The 26,280-nt window shown below is 42.8% G+C and overlaps 2 protein-coding genes across 2 annotated transcripts; one reads left to right on the top strand and one right to left on the bottom strand.

Annotated features, from left to right (window-relative positions):
- Positions 1–1,937: 1,937 nt before the first annotated feature.
- On the top strand, positions 1,938–4,547 carry LOC120044604 (GTPase IMAP family member 7-like). The gene is made up of 3 exons (XM_038989275.1): positions 1,938–2,080; positions 2,756–2,910; positions 3,017–4,547. Exons 1-3 carry the CDS (start codon positions 2,056–2,058, stop codon positions 3,887–3,889), a joined length of 1,053 nt encoding a protein of 350 aa, XP_038845203.1. The 5' UTR covers positions 1,938–2,055; the 3' UTR covers positions 3,890–4,547.
- A 20,167-nt stretch (positions 4,548–24,714) lies between these two features.
- On the bottom strand, positions 24,715–25,677 carry LOC120044042 (forkhead box protein D2-like). Its single transcript, XM_038988632.1, has one exon. It carries the CDS (start codon positions 25,675–25,677, stop codon positions 24,715–24,717), a length of 963 nt encoding a protein of 320 aa, XP_038844560.1.
- Positions 25,678–26,280: the final 603 nt, after the last annotated feature.

Genomic DNA, 26,280 nt, shown 5'->3' with positions numbered 1-26,280 from the left:
CAACTACAGCTGTTGTTCTGACTCCTACACAAACCAATGAATGAATAAGGCTTATATTTATTGTAACAAACCATTGTAGTGTATCAAGATAATTTACATTTTAAGGCCAGTTATACCTACAACTGAAATTGCTATTTTTAAGTGAGTAAAGGGAATTGTACATGAACTGCAGCAGCTGCTGTGAATCTTCAGGATCCTTGTCAGATTGAGGATGATATGCTTTTCTCTACACATACAACAGAACTAGAACACTATGTCTGTGCTACCACAAGCCTCTATGCCCCAGCCAGGGAGGAATGCAAAACATTCCCTACTGAAGTGCTTTGGATTCTCTGTTAACCAAGAAGTCAAATCTAGCATAATTTGGTCAACTGTGTGATTAGCTTTGTGTTCATACGTTTTAGAAATTGAGTGAACGTTTGGTGATACTGATGATTTGTCGCCACAGGTGGTTTGTTTACATAGCAAGTTAAGCGAACTAACATAGTTGGTTAGGATAATTAACGTGTCAGGTTAGGAGAACCAACGCAGCAGGTTGGGTGAAATGATGTAGCAGTTTAGGAGAACGAGGTCAAGGTTACGCCTCGATCACACTGACATGGCTTTGAATTTTGGTACATTAGAAGTACATTTCCGATGGACCGCTGCGTTTTACTTGCAACATTGCGTTGCAGAGACAGTTGCTGTGCATTCTGTGTGGTGTCTACGTTGGATTTATCGAACGTATAAGTCAAACTATAGGCATAGACGACTTGACAGAAATGGTAGCAGATGGTGAATGTTGAACTTTTGTTGCACACATATCCAGATGATGCCGCGTACCATTTTGTTTTACAACTGTTGGTATGATCGAGGCGTTCGGAAAAGGGCTCAGTTACAACGCTACGTTGTCAACAACTGTTGTCCCCGATGCGACCACTAGATGGTGCTGTAGGTCTACTTCATCTAGCCACAACGGTAGAAATGTAAACAAACCATTTGTGGCGACCAATCACTGTATGTGTATACGAAAGTGGCGACAAATAATCAGTATCGACATAACACAAGGGTCTTCAACATGTTCTTGCCCAGGGACCCCCTCCCAGGCAAACCGGTTTTCCAGGGACCCCCATTCTACATTAGCCCCTGAAAAATATCACGTTTTGTCTTATCATTAGGTGAATTAAGTAATCAACATTTTAAAATTAATAGATTTGATCATTTTTCATTATTTTGACCTCCCCACATAAACTCTAGCATAGTCTATTATGTAGAAAGGTAACACATTTTCTCTAAGAGCAACTGTTTAACTGGTTAAACAAAGGTTAGTCATGTGTTGTCAAACATGTATGTCCAAAAAAAAAAAAAGCGTGGCACTGGTAGCCTATTTGCAGGTGCTTTTCAAAGCCTATGTCAGACACTCCAGTGAGTGTAATACCAAAGACAGTGTAATTTTGTATATTTTTGACCTGCACTCTTGGAGCTTGAAGCTTAAGAATTTCACTGTACCCTGCAATTACATCTGCGACCCTGTCATTGTGATTAATAAACTAATCTAATCTGCCAAATATTAGGACTTGAGAAATAAAGTGTTCTCTTTTCTACTGCAGGTGTCATTCAAAATTCGTTTATTCTGTTGTTGCTAGCAATATTCATAAAAACATTGAAATACAAATATTTCTATTTTCTTGTACCCCTGCAGTACCGCGGTTGAATACCCGACATAATATATTGCACATCCCTTTCAATTCTGGCAGATTATCGGCCTACACAGATTCGATTTTTGGAAGTTTGAGCAAGTATGCCTTGAACATATTGATTCTAATGATGTTGCATAATTGGTATTTGAAGTCAGCCTACTTGACATTTTTTGCGTCAAAATATCCTACAAAAACGTAGCATGCTAAAACAGGCTGTTCTTGAAGAGCAATGACTACGCCCACGCCCTGAAGACTACAGAAGCACACCGCACAGACCGATCCCTCTTCTAGTGAGCCAGGACGTAGGAACGAGGAAGTTGACTAGAGTGCATACTAAATACGGCAAGAATATCTGGCAATATCGCACAAGCAAGAGATGGCATCAGGTCCCCCACAAACAGGTACGTGTAGCCTGCCAATTATTCGCGCAGGTTTCAGGAAGTGTTGACTTCGCGTTTGTTTATGACTGCTTCGTACTCGCTTGTGCACTGTTAACTCGCCACAAACGCACTTCACGGCCTGTCCGTTTTTAGAATGCGAGGGAGGCTATCTCCGCACTGCGATTGAGCTGATGTCTGTATTTTGAAATGTTATGAAACGTGTTTATCGTATTCTACATTTTATAGCGCAGGGTTTCCCACACTCGGTCCTGGGGCACGTTTTGGGGTTTTTCACTAACACTATACAGACGATTCAAATAATAAAAGCTTGATGATGAGTTGGTTATTTGAATCAGCTGTGTAGTGCTAGGACAAAAAAACTAAACGTGCACCCAGGGTTGGGGGCAGGACCGAGTGTGGGAAACCCTGGTATATCCTATGAGATGTTTTGTGATTTGAGTATGTTCTATTAATACATTTTTTTGTCTCACAGGAAAAATATGTACAATGTCTCCATTGTTACAATACATATTTTGGCAGAACTTTCAGAGATACAAAAGTATTTTCTTATTGACCAGTACTAATGTAAACGGAAAATGAAAGCAGAGGTCAGATGACCGAAGCTTGTGATGTGTGCGGGCTACTGAATCCTCCCTTTCTAAGAACACTCCATCTCCTCGCCCTGTCCCAATGCAGAGCTGAGGCTGGTTCTGCTTGGCCGGACAAGAGCAGGACAGAGTGCAGCTGGAAACGCCATACTGGGCCGCCAGGCTTTCTTTACCCAGACTGCCAGTGAGCCAGCTGTCACTCAGGAATGTGAGAAGCACAGAGGAACCATTGCAGGGAGATGGGTAAGATACTTTGTTGATACTTTAAAAGGACAGTAGCCTACACACTGATCAAATGACTTAAATGTCAACCAGAGGATCTAACATTACACACTGTTTTTGCCTGCAGGTATCAGTGGTAGTCGCCCAAGACTGGTTCTGCTCAGAGCGCCCCCCGGAGGAGGTGAGGCACCATGTCTCCTCTTGCGTGGCCCTGTCGGCCCCAGGGCCTCATGCCTTCCTGCTGTGTGTCCCTGTGGACCGGCCGGCTGACATGGAGTTGCGGGCCCTGGAGGCCCTGGAGAAGGTTTTTGGCCCCACTGCAGTCAGTGGGCACACCCTGATCCTCTTCACCCACACAGACCAGATGGTTCTGGGACAACAGCTGGACGAGTACATCGCCACCAGACGCAAAGACCTACTGGAGCTGGTGGTGATGTGTGGAGATCGCTATCACTCTCTGGAGAGGAGGAGTAGAGGAGAGAAGGATGAGAGGAAGAGTGTGGAAGAGCTGCTGGAGAAGGTTGAACAGACTGTAAAAGAGAGCGGGGTGGAGTTCTACAGCTGCCCCCTCTACCAGGAGGCTGAGGCCAGGGTGAGAGAGAAGCAGGCAGAGATAGTGTGGCAGAGAAGAGGGGGAGAGGAGCTTAATGAAGAGGTGCCCTCCTCAGCCTCACTTCCAGAGCAAGAGCTAGATGATGAAGAGATGGCAAGAGTTAGGGAGGAGGCAGAGAGGAGTGTGCACAACCTGAACATAGACACAGAGGGTATTGCCTCTCTTTCTCCTGCCTCCTCCTCTCCCTCATTTCTCTCATCCTTGTGGCAGGGGTTGACAGGGTGGCTGAGGGGGCTGCCCAAGATGCTGAGGATGGAGTCTCTGCTGGGGTCTTTCATTGGCCTGTTTGTAGGTGGGCCCGTTGGGCGGATGCTGGGGGCCACTGTGGGCTCAGTAGCCACTGAAGTGGGGAGAAGGAAGACCCCGAAGACAGAGAAAAAGAAATAATGGCAATGGGATCCATATCTCCAGTTATTAACCTTAAAGGGACATTTCACAATTCTTCAACTTCATATTCATTATCTCCAGCACCACCTCAACATATGTGAAAATGGTGCATTTCTATGTCTTGTAGTAAAAAATATTGAGAAAGATAAGTGTTTTCCAATGATGACATCAACCATTTGCTATTTTTAATAATGCCTACTCACAATTAGTCATAATCATCTTCCTCTTTCTTTTTTACTACAAAACATAGGAACGTACCATTTTCACATATGTTGATGTTGGGGTGGTGCTGGAAATGGTGAATATGAAGTAGAACAATTTTAGTTTCCCTTTGTCATTTCACTGCACGTATTTTATTGAGCATTAACACAATTGGCTTGTATTTGACCAACGTACAGTCCTCCCAATACTTGTTATAATATTTGTTGTTTTACTGCTGGCATGCCTATTTTGGCTGGTCATATTTTCAAAACCAATTATTATAGAAGGTATGGTAGGGTCTACTAAAGACTTCAAATAAAGGGGAAGTTACATACATGATCCACTTGGTGGAGACGTTGACCAAAACATTGAAGTTAAACATTAAATATTTGAGCTCAACTGAAAATGAATACCTTACTGCTAACTAAAGGAAATAAAAATACAATTTCTAAGGCAATTTGTTGTGTCCTGTATATGTCACACAGTTGATACTTTTAAAGCATACAATTACACATTTCCCTCAGACTGAATTTGCCCATTTATTGGCCAAAATTTTCAAGCACTATATTTAGGAGTTGAGTATAGGCTACTTTTCGAAAATAAGATTTTCGCATGATAGATAACGGAGACCTCCGCTATAGGTGGACCATCTGCAGCAGTGTGTGTTAGCTGAGGACAATTGCTGGAGCGTGTAGAGGGTGTTAATAATAGTGGTGATGAGTGTGGAGTCCTAAGTGAAAGTGCCTCTGACTTTGGAAAACACTGAAGCACTGCTCTCAAAGCTTCCTCTCTTCTCTTTATGCAAGGGTAGGTTACGGGTTTGACATTGATGTAATTGATACTCTGTTAAAACCATCAGTCAAACCCATCTTTACATCTCTCTCTTTAAGTTTCTCTCCCTCTCACTCTAAGCTGACAGAGACCCTGCCTGTGGAACAGCTAGGCGTTTCCGAATGTGGGTGGTCCGCCGGGGGTGGGAGGGAGAGAGAGAATTAGTCCAGCTCTCATGTTTCCCGAAAAGAGAGGGAGGAAAGGAACGAGAAAGAGAGAGTGGAGAGAGAGCGAGAAAGAGGAGAGAGTGAATATGTGTGCGCAAGCGAGAGAAAGAGAGAGAAAACATGCTCAGGGATTACATCTGTCTTCCAGATGTGGCCTCTACAGTTGTCTGAAACAGGAAAAAAAGAAAGTTTAAAAGTAAAGGAAAATTGGTGCTAAACAGTTTTTTATTGTTAAGAATTACGCATACAGTACAGTGTGGACTACAGTATAGCGGTCTACAGTGAACCAGGGTATGATGCCAGTTCATTCCTTATGAAACTGCAATGAAATGACGTGGTGCACCCGTCCAGTAGACCCCTTGAAGATAATGCATATAAAAAAGAACACCTGTCCAAATATTGCTCTGTCTTATTGGATATGCATCAGCGAGAGGACAGTGAGTAATGATAGAGGGAGATAAGAAGAAAGAATAAGAAGGGATGAGAGAGGGGTAGAAAGTAGGGAGATGTATTTCCATACGCAGACAATGTGAGTAGAGGCAACCATGTCGTTAGGCCTAAATCAGAGGGAGGCTGTATCTCGTCTGTGTAGACAGTTGTGGCCCAGGGTTGGTCCTCAGAGGCTGAAGCCTCATCAGGACGGCAAAGGATGCAGAGTTGATTTGTGCCTTTATGCATAACCAAAGCCAGAAATCTGAACAAACAGCTCATGGAATCACTAGTGACCCATCATTAACACAACGGCTGTAACTTCTGAAGCTCTCCCTCAGAGCAAAGATGTTGTTCTAAAGACCTTGTGGTCCCCCGTTGAAGTGGGGGCAGCTCGCTGTGAGTCGTGGACACGGCAATATTTTTTTGTTATCATCGCGCAAACCAAAGGAAAATAAACAGGATGACACACTTTTTCCTCCACCGCAGACAAGGCCTCTCCCTTTGCTAGCTTACACAGCACTCACCGTAAACTGCTCAAAATATCAACAGGACAGGACTGATTACAACCACAGTATACCCTCTAATACACATCAAATACTGTATGGTCTCTTTGTGGTTTGTTGAGAAGAACATCTGAATAAAAATACAGCAGGCTAGAAAGGCATTGGCTAAATGAATCTGGACCATATAAAAAGAGACTGTTTCATCCCTGAAGGTAATCACAGAGGAAATAACAAATACTACACATTCCAACCAGAATTTACAAAAATAAGTTTTGAGAAAGGTAGACAGAAACTTTTATTAAAAATATGGGCTAATAATGTGGTGATATGGTGCGTCTAGATATTAGAAAGGCCTTTTGATGGTGGCTAGCCTACTGGGTGGGTAGCAAGTGATATGCCAACTTGGGAATTCAAGGTTGATTGTTACTTTGCCTCATAGATTTTTTTGCTTTGCATATAGCGGGGCATACTGTAATAATTATATCACAGACCATGCTGTTCCCCTTCCAACAGAGCAAGGCCTAAAAAGTTAGGTCCAGTGGCCTGCCTGCCTGCTCTCCTCTCTCCTCACCAAGTGTTCTCCACAGCACATGCTCTAAGTCCACTCATCTTTTTCCTATTAGTGCTGTTTTCATGTTCCTCCCTGTAGCGTGAGTGTGTGTGTGTCTGCAGTTGTTTACGGGGCACTGTGAGGAGCTAACATTTGCCCTGTCCATGTGTGGGTTGGTGCGACAACTCATAAAGCCAAGATGAAAGCTTCGGCCAAGTTAGCAAATAATAATGCAAGGAAGATGTGTCCATTGTAATAGCGCATTGAAGGGTTTGAAGATGTTTATAGCTGGCTGGCAATATTAAAGTAGTTGACGTTGAATGGTAGTATCAGTTTATTGCTTCATGAGGTGATATGTCATGCCAAACACATGATTTACTATTATGGCTTTTGACATCTTTTACCTTAGAAGGGGTAAGCCTACCTCTTTCAATAATCACATGGAACAGTCAACATAGAACTTCCAAATGAATCTGTTTATTTCAGTTATCCAGACCATTTGACATTGCTATGATTGGTAAAGCATGCAGTACATATTCTGTAGTTATTAACAAAATGTATTATAATGCACAATTGAAAGAAAGGACAGCACTAATTTCCTTAGAGGAGTACAATTAGTGCATGCTTTCACGCAAATCAATGTAAGTATCAGGACAAAGAAGAGACCACAGCCAACATGACTGTAGGCCTACAATCACGTACATCTGCCGAGGTTAGGGGAGCTAGCACGATCCAGTGGGGGACACACACGCACCAAAAGCTGGACTGATGTTTAGGATGGGAGAAGCACAACTGGGTGGAAGTGGACTGGTGCAGCCAGCCAATATGAGAGTCACCTTTCATCCCCTCACACATTGCTGGCCTGCCTTGGACCCGAGCCAGATGTGGAGAGAGATGGAGATGGAGACAGAAGAGGGGGAGAGTTTTTGTTTATTATCACTTTTGTTTATTATCTATTTCACTTGCTTCGGCAATGTAAACATGTTTCCCAATAAAGCCCCTGCCAATAAAGCCCCTTGAATTGAGAGAGAGAGAGAGAGAGAGAGAGATGGTCTGCATCTCTGTCAAGAGGAGTGTACAGTATATGGTCCTACTGTGAGATGTTTAATGTGTGTGAGAGCGGTACCACAGGAGGGAAGGGGGGTGTGGATGGACAAGAGGCAATTACATAAGGAGGAGCAGGAGGCAAAACTGAGCCATCTTAAAAAGACACACATCCAGGCCAAATTTCCCAACAGCTTTGGAAAGAGTTTTAAAAAGAGTTATCTGTGTTGCGGTGAAAGTTTTAGAATTTGGGATAAAGGGCTGGGAGGGCTGGGTTGTTGTTTGTGTGACAGTTCTTAAGAGTTTGTGGTTTTACACCACACCTCCTACTAAAGCCAGTGCTTGAGAATTTACAGGAGGGGAGGGGCCTGACTCCGGACTAATGACGACTCACTATGGGCTGTGGGTGCTGGATGGCCCCAGAGCTGGCCATAACTGATGAATAGTGTGGTCCACACTAACTGACATGCGCCGTTGGCTATAAGTGGGTGCGGTGAGCAGAGCCTTTTGAAGCTGGGGCCGTGGGCTGTGTTTGAACCATCAGCAGAGACCCTGCTCTCTGTAATGGACACCGACCTGTGGTTCGATCAGGGGCTCCGGCAGGCCAACACAAGCACACACTTTCCTCCAATTGTATTACTGGGCTTGGGGGAGGTGATGGTATTATTTCTGCTACAACACTGGTTTAATTCAAGGCAGATCTGACCCCAGCCTCACTTCTCCAGTTCAACTCATTGGATCAAGTCATAATCCTGCCTCAACCACATGAATAAGACACAGAGGGGCGACGCACTCGTTCTTACCGCATACGTCAAATGTCACTCTGGTCCACATTCAAGTCATGTGGCTCATGATGATACCATTTCATCTGAAAGTTGAGAGAGCTTAACTGAGATCTACAGAGACGAGAGGAGAAGACAGACAAGTAGGACGAATGGTGCCACGCCACATTGACACAGAATCAACTTGGAGCTCTGTGGCTCTGCTGTTTGCACAGATCCACAGCCCAGCCCAAGATTCAGTGGATTACACTCTGTCCATGCCTTTTTACAATGCTGAAGTTACTTGGTGGCAAGTTGATGTATTAACATGGCAAGTACTTGTCCACCAGAGGCAATGTGAGAGCCTGTTAACATCTAGTAAACCATGAGCTACGGTTTGACATGTCGTACTTGGTTCGACATGGGTATTCATATTTGACTGTTTAGAAACGGGGGACCATTATTCTGGAGAAATTCTGAAGGTTGCGTTGCCACAACCACACATAGGCCTACTGTAGGCCTACACTGCACCAGATAAACTAGTGGCTGACCCATCACACCTCTTCCCAGGAATAATGCGCCAAACCGTCCCTAAACAGCAGAGCCTTATGAGGCGTTTACTGTGAGCTATGACTAAACTAAGGCATCTCCGAGCACTCTGCGAAACATCCAAATTCCATCCCAGAAATACAGGCCTTTCTCCAAAACACATAATAACTCCTGTTCAAAGGCCCTATCTTGTATTATCATTTCAAAGGGGCCAAACACAAAACATACTCACACTCAACCTTGAGCTAGCTAATGAGAACGGGGCCCGGGCGAGGCAGGCTTTTCCAGTGACTGCGCAGCAGGCAGCGGATAGCGGCGGTTGTGGTTGCGGTTGGTTGCCGTTTGGTGTGTGACTCGGTCCGGCTCCCACGCAGTTGAAACCAGGGGTCCCGGAGAGGTGGGTGCTACTGAGGCCCCTGATAATCGCGGAGGGGGGGAGGGGGCTTTAAGCTGAGTTTGAAATGAGAGACAGGCCGTCGGCACTCAGGGACGACCCTCTGATTTGTTCTGTGGTTCCTTTGATAGCATGCATCCTACAGAAGAGAGGGAAACAATAAAAGATGACAGAGACAGGTCTTGGGGAAAACAGGTTTTAATCCATGGAGCTTCAATTGCTGCACTTCGGTCACAGCCTCCCCAGAGAGAGCAAGGGAGTCAAGCTGAGAGTGATAAGCTAATATAACGTACAGTTAAAACACAATAACGTACAGTTTCTGATAGCAATTAGAATAGTATTCTCTTTAAAGAGGTTGAAGGGGATCTTAAGCACTTACGAATTTGTAACATATTGTACGAATTGGAATTCGTAACACATGATACAAATTGCATTTATTTATTTGCAGGACACAACCCAGTAAGCAAAATGACGTTAGACGTCTTTTCCAGACGAAGTAAGCATTATATCACAATAATACTTTTTTATATGGGAAGAGGAGCCAGCTGAAAAACACAACAGAATAATTAGTATTGCTCCAACTTGTCACACATACACTTACAGTGTGTTAGCTTTATCAGAATCTTTCAAACTGACAGTCCAACCTTCAAAATAAATCAACAGACCACTTATTGTTTAGTTCAATGCACTGACTCTACGTCGCTCAGGATAATAGCGTCTGCTGAATGACCAAAATTGAAATGCAAAAACAAACAGTTGCAAAGAATGCTTGGTATTATTCTAATGAGCTCCACCCCCAAACAAGTACACATTTGGTTGGTGCTGACCAGATCCAAATCTGAACAAATCATAGACGTCTAGGCTATATTTCACAAGTTTGAACATCCCAGTACAGTATGGCACAGTTAATACAGCAGAGTAGAGTACAGAGTAGAGTACAGTACAGTATGGTACCAAACAGTACAGTTTAATTCAGTACAGTACAGTACAGTACAGTACAGTACAGTACAGTACAGTACAGTACGGTACCAAACAATACAGTTTAATTCAGTACAGTACAGTACAGTACGGTACCAAACAGTACAGTTTAATTCAGTACAGTACAGTACAGTACAGTACGGTACCAAACAGTACAGTTTAATTCAGTACAGTACAGTACAGTACAGTACCAAACAGTACAGTTTAATTCAGTAGAGTACATTACAGTAAAGTATAGTTTCATTCAGTAGAGTACAGTACAGTTTAGTTCTGTAGAGTAGGGTAGCCTACATTAGAGTAAAGTACAGTAGGGTACAACACAATACACCATACTTTACTGTACTCTAGTGTGCTCTACTGTATTGTACTCTACTATACTCTACTGTACAATACTCTACTTTTATTTAATGTACTGTAATGTACTGTAGGTACTCTGCTGTGCTCTAATGTATTGTATTGTGCTATGCTGTCCAAACTTGTGAAACATAGATGTCTATGATTGGGCCAAATCATGGCTGGTCCGGACCGGACCAAATCTGAACAAATTATAGACGTCTATGTTTGGGCCAAATAAAGGCAGGTATGGACCGGATCAAAAATCAACGTCCTTGGACGTTGAAATCAAATTCGGTCGCGACTGCACCAAAAAAATTGCTTAGTGGGAACATATCATACGAAGTTGATGAAGTTGTACACAAAATGTACAGCTTTTATTGGTAGCACTGGTGCTCCTAACTTCTAAAAGATAGTAGCAAAACACATAATTAAGGAATACCAGAAAATATTTTGACATCAATTGAGATATAGCCTATATTGGGCCTTGTAGAAACCAAATATTCCACAAATGACTTTCAATGACAGGTATTTGTATCAACATTATAGCTGTTTATAATAACCATATTAGCCCATCACTGTCTATAGTGAATGATAATTCTTCCCATTTTACAGATGAAACGTCGAAGCTGCAACTGCATGCCAGCCATTTTATCTCAATCAGTTTCATGGAAATATGCATTTAGATTTTCTCGAATGATGAACAAATTTTGAGGAGCATTTGCGACCAAAATGGCTGACTTTAGAGTCCTGGTTGTACACCAATTTTGCACAATTTTCGGGGACCCGCTTTGGCTCGTGACCGCTACTTTCAAATCTACTGGCTGAAATTATACAAACCTCTGTAGCATCACTTTAAGGCAACATTCTAAAGACATTATTGGTGATAGTCAATAATCAATATGGTAGTAATCTGTCCTTCCTGATTTTGTCCAATATAATTTTACCCCGATGTCCATGCTTTGGCACGTTCATTTTGGTCACATTTAAATCAATGTGTCAGTCTGAGATAAAGCGTTTGCAAGACTGCCATGAAAATATAATCAAAACATGATCTAAAGAAAATGTTTAATCCCTCACATAGCATATTCTTACACAAATGTGTTTCAGTTTGTGCATGGTTTGTTTAAAGGGAGAGAAATCAGTGTGAGAGACAAACCGTGAGAGAAACAGACAGATCGGGGCTACTTTGATGTGCTTCGGTGCTGCTAGGAATAGATGCTCGATAGAAAAAAAGCACACATCGCAGATTCAATAGACAAATGTTTGTCTACAGACCACTACAGTAGAACTGTGTGTGTGTCGCACAATAACTCACAAGAGACTCACACTCATCCATGTGTGCAGACTCAAGTTGTCAATCATGTGAACTGAAAAAAAAAGAAAAGAAGAAAAACCTTTTTCTCCCAAATATCCTCAAGCGAGACAGACAACCGACACGCCTTTAAAGGGCATCAAAACAGCCTCCACCACATTTCAATCTTTGTTGTATTATGTTCCCTCCAGAAGGAGAAGGAAAAGTAGTATTTGTGTGATCAGAAATCTGCGACCAATATGCTCCCCATATGTCTGACTTCAGCGTTGTGTCTTTCAACTCTGGTCTTGTTTTTGTTTTGGAGGAATTTGGCTTTTCTGCACATATCTATTTATCTATTCTTTGCTCTTATATACCCAGTGTATTAAGTGAAGCCTGTCTTTGTGTGGATGCTGACAGCCCATCACTTAGCAGTGACTGTATGGTTTGCTTTATCAATAGCACATACAGCACTATTAGGAAAATGGGCCTAAATGGGGCCATAGGCCTACATTAGACACAGACAGAGCCCTGTAAACAGATCATGTAGAACTGCAGTTCAGATATGAAGCACATCAAGAAACGTCAATGTTTTTTCAATCTACATTCCAAGATTACTTCATTTCCATCACACCGCCAGACTAGAGTTGCAGCCAACATCTGAACACTTCATCATTCATTGAAATATTACAGACACTAAGCTCTGTAACTCACAGCCATAGTTTGACATATTCATCTGTGTATTCACGTCTATTGCCATGACTCAACGTGGTTCAACATGGTCTCTGTACAACAGTAATTATCTATGGAGGCTGTCATATTTATTTGCCTAGTCATTTTAGACTGCTGAAGTCGGTTGGTCAGTGCGCTCACTGTGTCGTGTAGATTGTTAGATCGTGTCAGATTGAAGAAGTAACAGATTGTGTCGACTTTTCCTTATTTGAGGCAGGGTGGTCCCTCTACAGCCTAGTGTCTGGGACTGTCACAATAACGTGACCCCCTGAACATTTCCAACACACACTCACCCCTGTCTCATCTGTAGGGCGAGGGAGCAATCCTCCCCAATAACAAAGCCGCCATTGACACTGACCCTAACCTCCTTCTTCCACCCCTCCATCCCCCGGTCCTCATCACCCTCCCACGTTGCCCGCCCGGGCCCAGTGCTGGGCTGGCCATAGGGCCCCGGAATGCGGTTCAGGTGGAGAGCTGTGCTGTTTCCAATTAGCAGGGTATAAATTAGCATTGCTCTCTCCTGTCTCCTCTCCAAACATTGCTGTCTCCCCATTCTTTTTGACCCCTCCACACTTCACTCTTGCGCTGACCTCCCCTCTGCCACACCGCCACATAAATTTCCTCTCTTTATGGCTCTTGTCTGCAGCCCCTGCACTACCCACTCTCATGCTCAGTGTGGTTAACGTGCAGTGCATTTGGTATAAAGTTTGTCGTCGGTCAATGAGTGTATAAATCCAGTGTTTTATATTTGAGTCTGAAAGGATATATACCTCCCAGGTTTACTGTAACTCTGCTCAAATCCTGTACAGAGGACAAGGACAAAGAAGGACTCATATATAGTTTCTGTCTGCAATCCAGTATACTGTATGTTGGGTCATATTAAAATTCAATTACAAAAGTAGAATGTGCAAAATATGAAACTGAGCGAATGTAGTCTTTTATTTCTGGACTTGTTACAATGTGTTTGCGAGCTCTTTTTCCACAGGTCAGTCTGTTAAATGGAGTGTTATTTTTCCAGGGCAAATAGATCAGGCTCAGTGTAGCCAAGTAGGACCTGAGGTCAACCTGGCACTGAGGGTTCACATCTGTTTAAATAAATCCTCCACAGTGCCATCAGCAGTATAAACACACATGCACACACACACACACACACACACACACACACACACACACACACACACACACACACACACACACACACACACACACACACACACACACACACACACACACACACACACACACACACACACACACACACACACACACACACACACACACACACACACACAGAGAGAGAGAGAGAGAAACACACACAGTGATAGTTTTTCATCATTAACTTTTTTCACATTCCTGCTTTTGGCACCTGTCATCCCTATATTTTTTTGTTTCCTTTTTTACGAGCGCGGGCTGCCGTTACTGAGAACACAGCACATGGGAGGGAAATTTACAGAGCGTGTCCTACCCAGACCGCGCACGCTCGCAGGGATCAAATGCTCCCAAGGTGTCCTACGTATAACTCTATATTTTCCCTCTGCCAGACCCCCCCCCCCCCCACTACCAATGCACTCTTTTACAGAGCCTGAGACCTCCGCTTGCCCTCTGAGCTCCCACTTTATGAGCCCCAGCTCATCCCTTGACTTGTAGAGAAAACAAGACCGGGGCAGCCTTTTATAGGGCTGCTGGGGAAAAGACAGGGGAAAGGCCCAAAAAAATAGAAAAGTATGGTTTAGTCTCCTGCTCCCTGAGCATCAGAGAGAGACATGAGGAGGGTGATAGAGGGAGGGAAAGTGGGAACGAAGAGGGAAGAACTGCGGAGAAGAGAGGAGCAGTTTGCTGATGAAGTGGTCATGCTGTGTTTTGCAGCAGCCTGCCACCAGTGTCTGCACCAGAGACCAGACCAGCATCCCCTCTTCGACTGGCATTCCCTCCATTCAGCTGACCAGGCGGGTGAAGGGGATGAGGATGCAGAGAAAAAGAGAGAGAAAAGGGACGAGGGCGTGAACTCTCCTCCCTGACACAGGCTCACTCGTGGGCTCCCTCCTCCGCAGGAGTCCCGTGCCTCTTTAGATAAACACAGCCGATCAGTTAACAGCTTTCACCTCCCTCACTCCCTCTCTCCCTCCTTCCCTCTCCAGATGTTTGGCCCATGCAGCCGAGTGCACCCAGGGCTGAGGAGTGGAGATCTCCAGCATCGATTGGAATGCTGCTCCTCCATCCATCTCCATCAGTGGAGACGCCATTTGTTTGACTTGAGATGTGACTGTGTTTTCCCTTCCCCACACCTGCAGCTTCCTCTGGACCTACCCTGAGACCTATGATCAATCGCATTGACTTGGGAAAATAGTAGCAGAGCAGCTGCAGCCCCATGCTTTATGAGTTCTGCCTGTGGTTCCAGGCAACCTGTGGATGAACAACATCCTGAGCACAGTTTAATTATCAAAGTGTTATTCCCATCAAACTAAACCCAGGAACACATTTTATGTTCCTCTTATATTCTTGCAATGGAGTAATCAGGCTCTACCTACCCCATCTGTTTTAAGATGTTGCTCTCTCTTCCCTTTCTGCACTGCTGCGACTTTGTGTCCTTCAACAGACTGTGTTTTAAATGGATTAAATGCTCCTCTAACTCTGTCTTATCATGCACCAGGCCCAACCTCATTAGTCAATAGCGCTCAGCAACTGGTAGTGGGGAGTTCTGAAGAGACGGCCCAAACTTAGCAGCGTTCATTTCAACACGGTGGGCTACCCTGTTGTTCAAATCCTCTCAAGCTGTTCCAGACATCTGACAACCGCTACTTTTATTTATTGACTTCATTTTGCTCAGAGGGCAGGTTTTACTTCTCCCCTGAGTGATGTAGAGTTAATGTAGAGCTGTGCACTGCAAGTGTTTTTTCTCTCCCCTTTAAACCGTACTTAAGCGTTTAAACACTCTGGGTAATGACGTGCTGTTGTGGAAGTGAAAAACCATGCCGGATAAAAAGACAAACATCCCTGCAGGCTTTCCCTGAGGAGAGAGGAAGCCATCGAGGAGAGGATGAGAGAGAGGAGGACCCTGTTAATCAAAATGAATGAGCACCTCTTAGGGCCTTTGTGTCGACTGAGCTAGGAGCGCTCAGAAACCCCTGGGCTGAGTCACTGCTTGCTCAGAGTGTGAAGAGAGATCCAGATTCTCTCGCACACACAGACAAGATATCACCCCAACCAATTGTAGGTTTCTGTTGTATTAATTGTTTTCTCTTCTTTGCTTACTTTTCCAACATGTTGAATATTGATATTGACGTCATATTTTGTCAGTGTATCCTGCTAGAAATGACTAAATAGTCTATTTATGATGAAGAACTGTTTTCTCACATTTGTCAGCACAATGAGGGAGGACTTCAGTTGGCATCTGATAGATCCTCCCGGAAATTGGAACGATCACATATCAAATGTATCTTAACCAGAATTTTTACGTTTCGCCAGTTGGTTTTAAATGCTACAAACTCTACTGCTGCTCTACTGTCAAAAGTAAGAGTCTGCTATGAAAATGAAAGTAACAGACATACAATGGTGATTCCATACTGCATTTCAAACACAATGTTTGTGTATGCAATTTAAAAACAAGAGTTACTTGGAGTGAGCACATATTACAATGATGAATGAATTAAAAGAGCTCTGATTGTTGGCAGAAGCTCAGAAGGAAGGGTTTCAGTGTCCCCAAGTTATTATTACATAAATGCCTTTTGAGTATGGAGATCATCATGTTCTGCTGTGTCTGTTTTCCTTTGGATGCATTGAAGTGATTCTCCCTACTGTAGCTCTACTGCCTTATAGAATGCCTTCCCCAGAGCAGCTTTTTCAAATTTGGGGCTTGCGACACTCAGCCAAAAGCCGCAAATTACCCCCCTCTAGCAGCAGCGAATTAGGAACAATTTTGTGTTTGCTATAAAAAAAAAAACAGGGGAGAGAGAAGCAAGGGGAAAATGTAGCTTACACCAGGGACCACCAACGGAGGCAACATGGGATGAACAGCTCGCTGGCCGACAGATTGGGTGGCAGGGCGGTGCTTTTACGCTTACTCTCTAATCTCTGATCTTCACAGCAATCAGCTTTATCACATCACTGCTACATAGTATAACACAACATTCATTACATACAGTAAGAATTACTGGACTTATGTTACTGTTCCATTGTGTACAAGCCTTTGAATTAGCTTTGTAATTTCCCCAACCCAGACCTGCAGCACTGATAAAATAAAGCTTTTGCTCCAATACCAGCACCCTCAGGGATGCAATGACTTTGTTGACATTATGTAGCAAAGGGTGAGAGATATGAGGTGCCAATTCAATGGATGTACTCTCTTTATGTCATTGATGCCATTCTTTTCAGTAAAGGGAGAGGGCTAGGTTTGGCTTCCCTGCTATGTGGTTGGTCTGAGCACCATCGTAAAAAGGCTTTTTTTCTGATTTTTTACAAAGCGTGAGGTTTGGCTCGCCTGCCTAATCTGCTATGATTGAGCCAGTCCATGTTTTTCCCATTCTGGCAACATTTTCAATGCCCTTTTAAAATCCACTTCCAAGTTGTAATATGCCACTGCAGACGTTATTGAGAGAAGAAAGAAAACCAGAACTGGACAGAGAGGGGTTGTAGGAGAGACCTATCCCCTACTGTTACCCTTTAACTTCAGTTTCCAAACTTCATCACGTCTACATGGTGATGTCTGGTGGAGCAGGCAGGCCACTCTGTCTTGCTCAGAGATCAGTTGGCCAGAGCAGACCATGGCCAGGTTGGGGTTACTGAGTTATTCTCGTTAAGCCATAGGCCTACTACAACTGTAATCAGAGCCCGACTAGCCTGACCCCACTCTGACACGTTTTGGACCAGATGTTAATTGTGCTTCCTGCTTCTTTTTGATTAAATGACAGCACGTTTTAGTCTTGTTTGTATGGCTAATGGCGCTCATTTGGTGCAATAGGCGGTTAAGGGGCTGCTGTGGGTGACATCACCCCTCAGTGCCTTTGATCTGAGCTCTCTGAGGATACGCTAGCTAGCGTTTCTTGTTGGCCACGGTTGTGCTAGGGTTAGAGCTGTTGGTCCATACCTGAGGGTCTGGACTTGATGACGACAAGAAGGTAGAGTACATGACATTGCCCGATTCTTGTTGCCCAATCATTGGGCACTTTGGGTAGAGCTCTCTTCACCCACCAGTCCTAAGAGGTGCCAGGCTGCAGGAAAATGGTGAGGGCATGAGGTCGCCAGCTGGGACGCAGCAGGGTACCAGGAAGATTGAAGGGGGGCATTGGGAAGAGTAGGGGGGTCATGACCAAATGCCACCCATTGAACTGCATAATGGCTGCATTAGAGGGCCTGTGTTTTTGTCTCACAGATGTTATAATGAGGCTGATTAACAATAAAACCCAGAGCGCAACTGCGGATATTTTGATGTTGTTTGCGAGAATATTTTTGATGTTGGTGTTTCGTGAGAGAAGTTGGGTATTTCTTCTGGAACATAGAGGGAGTCAGTGGGTGGAGGGTGTGGTTAGTCAATTCATGGGTATAGAGGCAAAGTCCATTAGGGTTCTATGATTAACACCAGGAAATCTAAGGCTCGACACCAACTCAGAGAACTTCACCCGTGTCTTATCAGGCACCTAATCAGACCCCATGCCTACTTGTCTTTTCCTGCCTTGCAATCTCTTTATCTCCATCTCTATAAAGCCTTCTCGCTCCCTCTCTCGCTCCCTCTCTCCCTATTTTTCTCCCTCCCTCCCTCTACCCCTCTCTCCCTATTTTTCTCCCTCCCTCTCTTCCTCTTTTTCTCCCTCCCTCTCTCTACCCCTCTCTCCCTATTTTTCTCCCTCCCTCTCTCTACCCCTCTCTTCCTCTTTTTCTCCCTCCCTCTCTCTACCCCTCTCTCCCTATTTTTCTCCCTCCCTCTCTCTACCCAGATCTCCCTCTTTTTCTTCCTCCCTCTCTCTCTCAGCACGTGGCTGAGGTGTGAGATCATTCTCCTTCTGGGTGGCTTTCCTGCTATATGTCATTGTCATCTGCTGGCACCGAGGGTTGGGGGGGGTCCCTTTTCCGAAAACACACTGCACTGCCCTCCACCGCCCCACACACATAAATTCTTGGGCACGAGACTTGAGAACGGTGCACCAATGCAGCACCCTTTTTTACTGGGCCTGGCAGGGTGAAGCATAGACCGGTGAAGCAGGGGAGAGAGGGAGACGCGGAGGGTGGAAGATATATAATTGAATAACTCTGAAAAGCGGGGCAGCAGGGATCAGCCCTGCCAGGAAAAGCAAACGCCAACAAGCCGGGCCTGTGGAAGTCAGCCATTAAAGTGAGAGGAGAAAACCTCCGCTCTGATCAAACGTAGCACAGGGCTAGCTTTTCAAAGGCTAACTAAAAATGCCACCTACTTACTGTAGCTTCCCCCTCTATACATCGATACTACCACACCCTCAATTCTGATCACTGTAGCCAACAGATAATCCCTTTGAAATTGTGCTGCACTTAAATGCTTGCATTGTCTTTGGTCTCTTTCAATCAATTTCAATTCAATCAGTTTAAATAACTTACAAACCACTCTCAACAGTTCAGGAAAATAAAAACATTCAAGGAAACTCATTCCAAATGATACATTTCAAATGTAGGAATAACATGTAGGAATAACATTGAAACATTTTTTTTCCTCTAATGACTGAATTAGCTAAGGCTATCCCACAATGCACCACTCTCTGCACCGTGATCTGGCTGTGGAAAGGAAGAAAGGGGAGGGTGGGTGTTGGAGGAATGAGTTTACCTTGCCTGTTTGGCTTGGCCTTAATAATGCTAGAATGAAAGCATGGCATAGCAACCGTGTCAGGCATGAATGGACTTCTGACTAAATCAACAGACTTTTCCCAGGAAATGGCCTCTACATCAGAGGGAAGATGTGAGTTATAATAAGTCATAACTGATCATCCACAGCGAACTGAGTAGAAACCTGGAGCGGTAAAGTGGCACGCATCACTGATAGGAGTCACATAAACCTACATTCATCAAGTTCATAATGTCATGAATAACCATAATGTGACATCGATTGGAGTCTTCTGTAGTGACATATTCAATTTAAGGCCCAGTGTCATTGTTGTTACAATTGCTGAGCCCTTTTACATATTTAATTTCTAAATGAATTGGCAGTCTCAAGGAACATTCTTTCACATGCCATTTAACAAGAACAAAAGTGAGACTATAAGAGAAAGAATGTAGGAGAGAGGTGGTGCTGACCAGGGATTAATGCAACAGGTCCACTGACAGACAGAGAGGAGGTAGTAACAGTTTCTCCCACATCCTGTTAGACAGCCATCTTGAAGAATGGAAAGGAAAGAAAATAAAGGCAAACACAACTGATTATTGGCAAGTTTCTTCTTCTCTTACAACAGGGATGGAGAAGTCATGTATGATAAAGGACAGCTGAACACATACAAGAGGACATACATGCACAGTTTCTGTCTTGCTTATTTTGTCAGGTGCAGTGACTCCTTTCTCTCTCTGTCAATCAAAAGCACTCCTCTGCTTTTCTGATAGTTTGTTTGTCTCTTTCTCTATTTGTTCTTGATAAAAGAGGATTGACTTCTGCCTCATCTACAAAGCTTTTACACAGACCCATTGACTGACGCATGAGGAGCGCTTGACTTTGAGGTCTCATACCTGACCAGGGAAAGTGACTCTCAACCATAACGCCTGGTTAAAATGTAGACGTTTCAAAGGTGCGCATTTGCAGCTTCTACAGTTGAAGTCGGAAGTTTACATACACTTAGGTTGGAGTCATTAAAACGTATTTTTCAACCACTCCACACATTTCTTGTTAACAAACTATAGTTTTGGCAAGTCGGTTAGGACATCTACTTTGTGCATGACACAAGTAAGTTTTCCAACAATTGTTTACAGACAGATTATTTCACTTATAATTCACTGTATCACAATTCCAGTGGGTCAGAAGTTTACATAGACTAAGTTGACTATGCCTTTAAATAGCTTGGTAAATTCCAGAAAATTATGTCATGGCTTATGTCATGGCTGATAGGCTAATTTGAGTCAATTGGAGGTGTACCTGTGGATGTATTTCAAGGCCTACCTCAGAAAAAAAATGTAGACCTCCACAAGTCTAGTTCATCCTTGGGAGCAATTTCCAAATGCCTGACGGTACCACGTTCATCTGTACAAACAATAGTACGCAAGTATAAACACCATGGGACCACCCACCCGTCATACCACTCAGGAAGAAGACTCCTAGTGATGAACGTACTTTGGTGCGAAAAGTGCAAATCAATCCCAAAACAACGGCAAAGGACCTTGTGATGCTAGAGGAAACAGGTACAAAAGTATCTATATCCACAGTAAAACCAGTCCTAAATCGACATAACCTTAAAGGCCGCTCAGCAAGGAAGAAGCCACTGCTCCAAAACCGCCATAAAAAAGCCAGACTACGGTTTGCAACTGCACATGGGGACAAAGATCGTACTTTTTGGAGAAATGTCCTCTGGTCTGATGGAACAAAAATATAACTGTTTGGCCATAATGACCATCGTTATGTTTGGAGGAAAAAGGGGGATGCTTGCAAGCCGAAGAACACCATCCCACCCGTGAAGCACGGGGGTGGCAGCATCATGTTGTGGGGGTGCTTTGCTGCAGGAGGAACTGGTGTACTTCACAAAATAGATCGCATCATGAGGATGGAAAATTATGTGGGCAAATTGAAGCAACATCTCAAGACATCAGTCAGGAAGTTAAAGCTTAAAGCTTGGTTGCAAATGGGTCTTCCAAATGGACAATGACCCCAAGCAACTTCCAAAGTTGTGGCAAAATGGCTTAAGGACAACAAAGTCAAGGTATTGGAGTGGCCATCACAAAGCCCTGACCTCAACCCTATAGAAAATGTATGGGCAGAATTGAAAAAGCGTGTGCGAGCAAGGAGGCCTACAAACCTGACTCAGTTACACCAGCTCTGTCAGGAGGAATGGGCCAAAATTCACCCAATTTATTGTGGGAAGCTTGTGGAAGTCTACCAGAAATGTTTGACCCAAGCTAAACAATTTAAAGGCAATGCTACCAAATACTAATTGAGTGTATGTAAACTTCTGATCCACTGGGAATGTGATGAAAGAAATAAAAGCTGAAATAAATCATTCTCTCTGCTATTATTCGGACATTTCACATTCTTAAAATAAAGCGGTGATCCTAACTGACCGAAGACAGGAAATTTTTACTATGTTTAAATGTCAGGAATTGTGAAAAACTGAGTTTAAATGTATTTGGCTAAGGTGTGTGTAAACTTCCGACTTCAACTGTATATGTGCCGAGGCCTGAGGATGCTAGCATAATCAATGAAGGCACTGGCTGTCCCAGAGTTTACACTTGATCTATTTTCTAATTTACCAGAGTTCTGAGATGAATCATGACTGACCACATAATAAAAGATGGCATTACCGCTCTGACACTGTTATCATACAGTCTCTGTTGGATACATGGGCTAAAATTACCCATTAGTGATATTTTCAGTTTTCTTTCAAGCAGATAAGTATCATTCGAACACTAAATATTTACTGTCAGATGATACGAATCTCATGCTGAATCTATTAAGGTTAGTTCACCACAATTCCCACCACACTGTTTAAGATTATCAATAGCAATAATAAACGTTTAGTGTTTTATGTGCAACAAAAATATATGACCACAAAAAGGATCAAATAAACAGTGTGACCCACTATGAGCGAGTCTGTACATTTCCTGAATCAAACTTATTCCTTATTCAAACGGGGACCCACAAAGAAAATCATTGTGTATTTCGCTCTCAGTCAAGCAACTTAACAATTCGCCATCAGGCAACAATCTTTTTTATTTATTTAACTCCTTCAATGGTTGCCAAACGGCATTAGACTGATTTGGATATTGTACTTCTATCCATCAGCCCTTTCCAAAAGCTTTAGAGTAGTCATCAATCTAAACTAGACTTAGAATATAATTAAATAAATACTTTCCTCCCATGAAACCTAACATTATTTTCTTCCTGTCATTTTCAGTGTAACACAGCACGGTCTGGCATAGAAGTAAAAGAAAAACACACAATAAATCTAAACAAGGACATTAAAAGAAAACAACAAATATGGTTAATTATATAATTCAACATTTACATGAATAATCTGTCTCAAATACTCAATCTTCATTATAATCCATGAGAAATGTCTGTTACTTTGGGTTGAAACAGCATTAGAATCATCTGCAATGTGGCTCCAGATATTTCAAACGATATTAAGAGGGTAAGGAAACCTTTATATTCCTTTTATGTTTTGTTCCTTTTATGTTTACAAATATATAGCACACAGTATCACAATTTTACTTGATTGTGATATCTATCAAATTATAAAGCAATTTGTTATTAATTACTTTAAAATATTGTTTTAAAACATCCATAATTCTCAGGGCTTTAATAGGGCTTTAATTTTCTTAGAATGTAATATTGCTTTTATTTTCTGACTAATAGATCTATATTCCACGAATCTGGTTCTAGCAAAACCGAGTTAAATCACGTCTTGTCGATGTCTATTTAAACACATTTGAATAAATCCTCAACTGGCAACGGTTCGTTTGTGGTATACCTCTTTGAATAGTAAGCTATAGGCTCAAGCTACATCTCCCATACAAACATATTAAAACATTTCTATAAAAAAATCTTATAAGGAATGCTTTGGAGAGAGACAACCAAATGCGGGTTTAGAAATTACCTCATAATCTGACATGAAAATATGAAGTCTTTGAATGTGTTGTACAGATTTTTTCAATTTTTGGTTTGAGAACGAGCAGGCTGTGTGGAGAATGACGCAAAATCAGGCAATTATAATACGATGTTGAACTAATGGATGGATGTGGTGTAACTCAACTGACAATCTGAAAGCTGCGCAGCTGCACAGACCGTTACTTCTAGACTTCAAATTTAGAAAGAGCATTAATTTACAATATGTTTAAGCGTCAGTTTTTGGGGATGAATGGCAAACCACAGCGAGATGCTGTAGAACAACCGCATTGAGAGATTTTTATGATATATAAATATTTGCAGGCTCCTATATTGTAGCCATAAAAAACACGAACAAAAATAAAATGTTTCAATTGTAGTATCAGAAAATCCTCAACATGTAGTCATAACATTCCAGGATACTTGATTTAGAATAGATTAGAGTCAACACAATATTGCATCTCGTTCATGTGATCTTTATATCGTTTGATTCCGCACATCACTAGATCCTCAGTCCCTGTTTCGACAGACACTTTTAAAGCTATACCGTCAAAATTTGACAATTATTTTAAGAATTTTATTTGACTTAATATAGGCTTACATTTTTACATGTAGGCCTAAACATCATATAATTGAATAAAATTATATTTTATTATTTGAGAAATGCTAACCAGCCGAACTAAATTTACCCTAATTTTGTAAAAAGTTCTGAACATAATTTAACCCACACATAATCTACACAATCAACAAAATGTTGAATTAAATGGTTTTCCTGCTGAAAGATGCAATCAAGTTCACTGCGCATTTAGGCCTACTATAGTTTTTTTATTTTTAAATGCAGCTATATTTCCATTGATGAAAAATATACGCTATGCAATAATCAGTTGTTAAAGGCATCAATTACAGATCTTCAATTGTGCTAACATTGACAGGTCAGTGACGCAAAGGCCTATAAGAAAATGACTGAGTTAAATATATTGTTTTAAATAATTCCCTTTATTTCTTTCCGAATGTAAAAGGAAACTCGTCAGTTAAATATTTGCATTTCAATTGACAAATGTAATTTCATACTTTAGAAAGTAAAAAGCAAGATGCTATGAAAAATGTAATCATTGCAAGGCATAAATCTACAGCATACTTAAGAACTCTTCAAATAGGCCTAGATCAACAAGAAAGTCCATCCAATTATCACTTGCCAAATACCTTTTTCCACAAGAGCTTCAAAAATCTCTATCACCTGAGATACAAATAAACAATTTAAAGTCTGAAACACAACTCAAATATTCACAAGCACTACTCATTTAGCCAGGTCAGAGGTGCTGCGCTGAGTTTGTAATTTCTGATATTCTTGATGTAAACTGACGAGATGTGGAGACGCCGCGGAGTGGAACAGCGCAGGGGACGCGTATGGAGCGCTGGAGCTCAAAGCGGAAGAAAAGGTGGCACAGCGGCTCGGATTGAAGGACCCGATAGTGACAGGCTGCTGTGATTGAAGAAAAGCCTTGGCAGCGAAAGTGTTCCGGGCAAACAGGCTCGACAAAGCCGGTAGCAGGCAGCTAACAGGTGGGATGGTGGGCGCGCATGACGAGTGTGCATGGTGATGGAAGCCGAAAGGATATATCTCCAAACTGGGTAGCTGAAGACCCGCTGTGCCAAGTCCATAAGTGCCATAAAAGTTGTGAAAGCCACTGGGCTCAAGGGGTTGCTCCTTGAGCACCCCGAAACGAAAATGCTGGCGTTTGAACCTCTTCCTTCGGCGCAGAAAGCTCCCATTCTCAAACATGTCCGAAGAATTGGGGTCCAGCGTCCAGTAGTTTCCCTTCCCTGGATTACCAGGCTCCCGGGGCATTTTGACAAAGCAGTCATTGAGCGAAAGGTTGTGTCTGATGGAATTCTGCCAGGCAGGGAACTTCTCACGATAATAAGCGAATCGGTGACTGATAAAGTCACATATCTCGCTGAGGGTAAGACGCTTTTTGGGGCTTTGTAATATGGCCATGGTTATCAAAGCGATGTATGAGTACGGAGGCTTTACCGACGCCGGGCTTTTACTTGCTGCTGGAGGACACTTCGATGTGGGTGAGTAGTCGTCCCTATCCTCGTCCTGCCCGCTCGAAGACAAAAAAGTGTCAGGTTCATGCTCTGCGCTTCTCGCCTCTTCCAAAGGTAAGGACACGAGATGCTCCTCTCCGTTATCCCTGAGACCCTCTCCTACTACGTCAATAACAAAATCTTCCATGGGCTCCAAGTCCAATGTCATTGTCTACGGGCAGAGCCAATACCACCTGCCACAACAGATGGGAAAGGGTCAGTTCTTTGAAAGGGATAGATGCTCACGCGCAAGGCTTTGCCCTCTCCATTCACAAAAAAAACAAGCTTACAATATGTGCGCTCAGCCCCCTCTCACGTTAGTTATTCAAGGTTTTAAAAAACAATCCTTCAAAAAATCCAAAGCCTTTTTATCTCCAAACAAACATGAAATGGAACAACTTTTTAGCCTTAAACGGAGAAAAGGGAGGCTGAGAAAGTTATGAAGCACCGTGAGTCTTCCAAGATGTCCAGCATCCTCTCCCGTTGGTTTCCTGTTGGAACTGTAACCGTATTGGATCAGGTGACTGTGATGTCATGGTTATGCTCGAGGAGAAGCTCTTAACCAATCGAAACAAGGCAATCGGTACCAAAGTTAACTATTATCAGCCCATCACTCCAAAATCAACATCATATTTCAAATTCCATTCAGTAAATTACCATTCGTTTAATAAGTGACAACTATAATATCAATATGGTGGGGGGAAATTATGTTATCCTATTAGACCAAGGCCTACTTGTAGATGGCTATTCGAAATATCAAATATATGTAGGA

This window comes from Salvelinus namaycush, chromosome 3 (genome assembly GCF_016432855.1).
Source record: "Salvelinus namaycush isolate Seneca chromosome 3, SaNama_1.0, whole genome shotgun sequence".
NCBI lineage: Eukaryota > Metazoa > Chordata > Actinopteri > Salmoniformes > Salmonidae > Salvelinus > Salvelinus namaycush.
The sequence above is the reverse complement of the archived record's forward strand: the minus strand, read 5'-3'. Positions and strand labels throughout refer to the sequence as shown.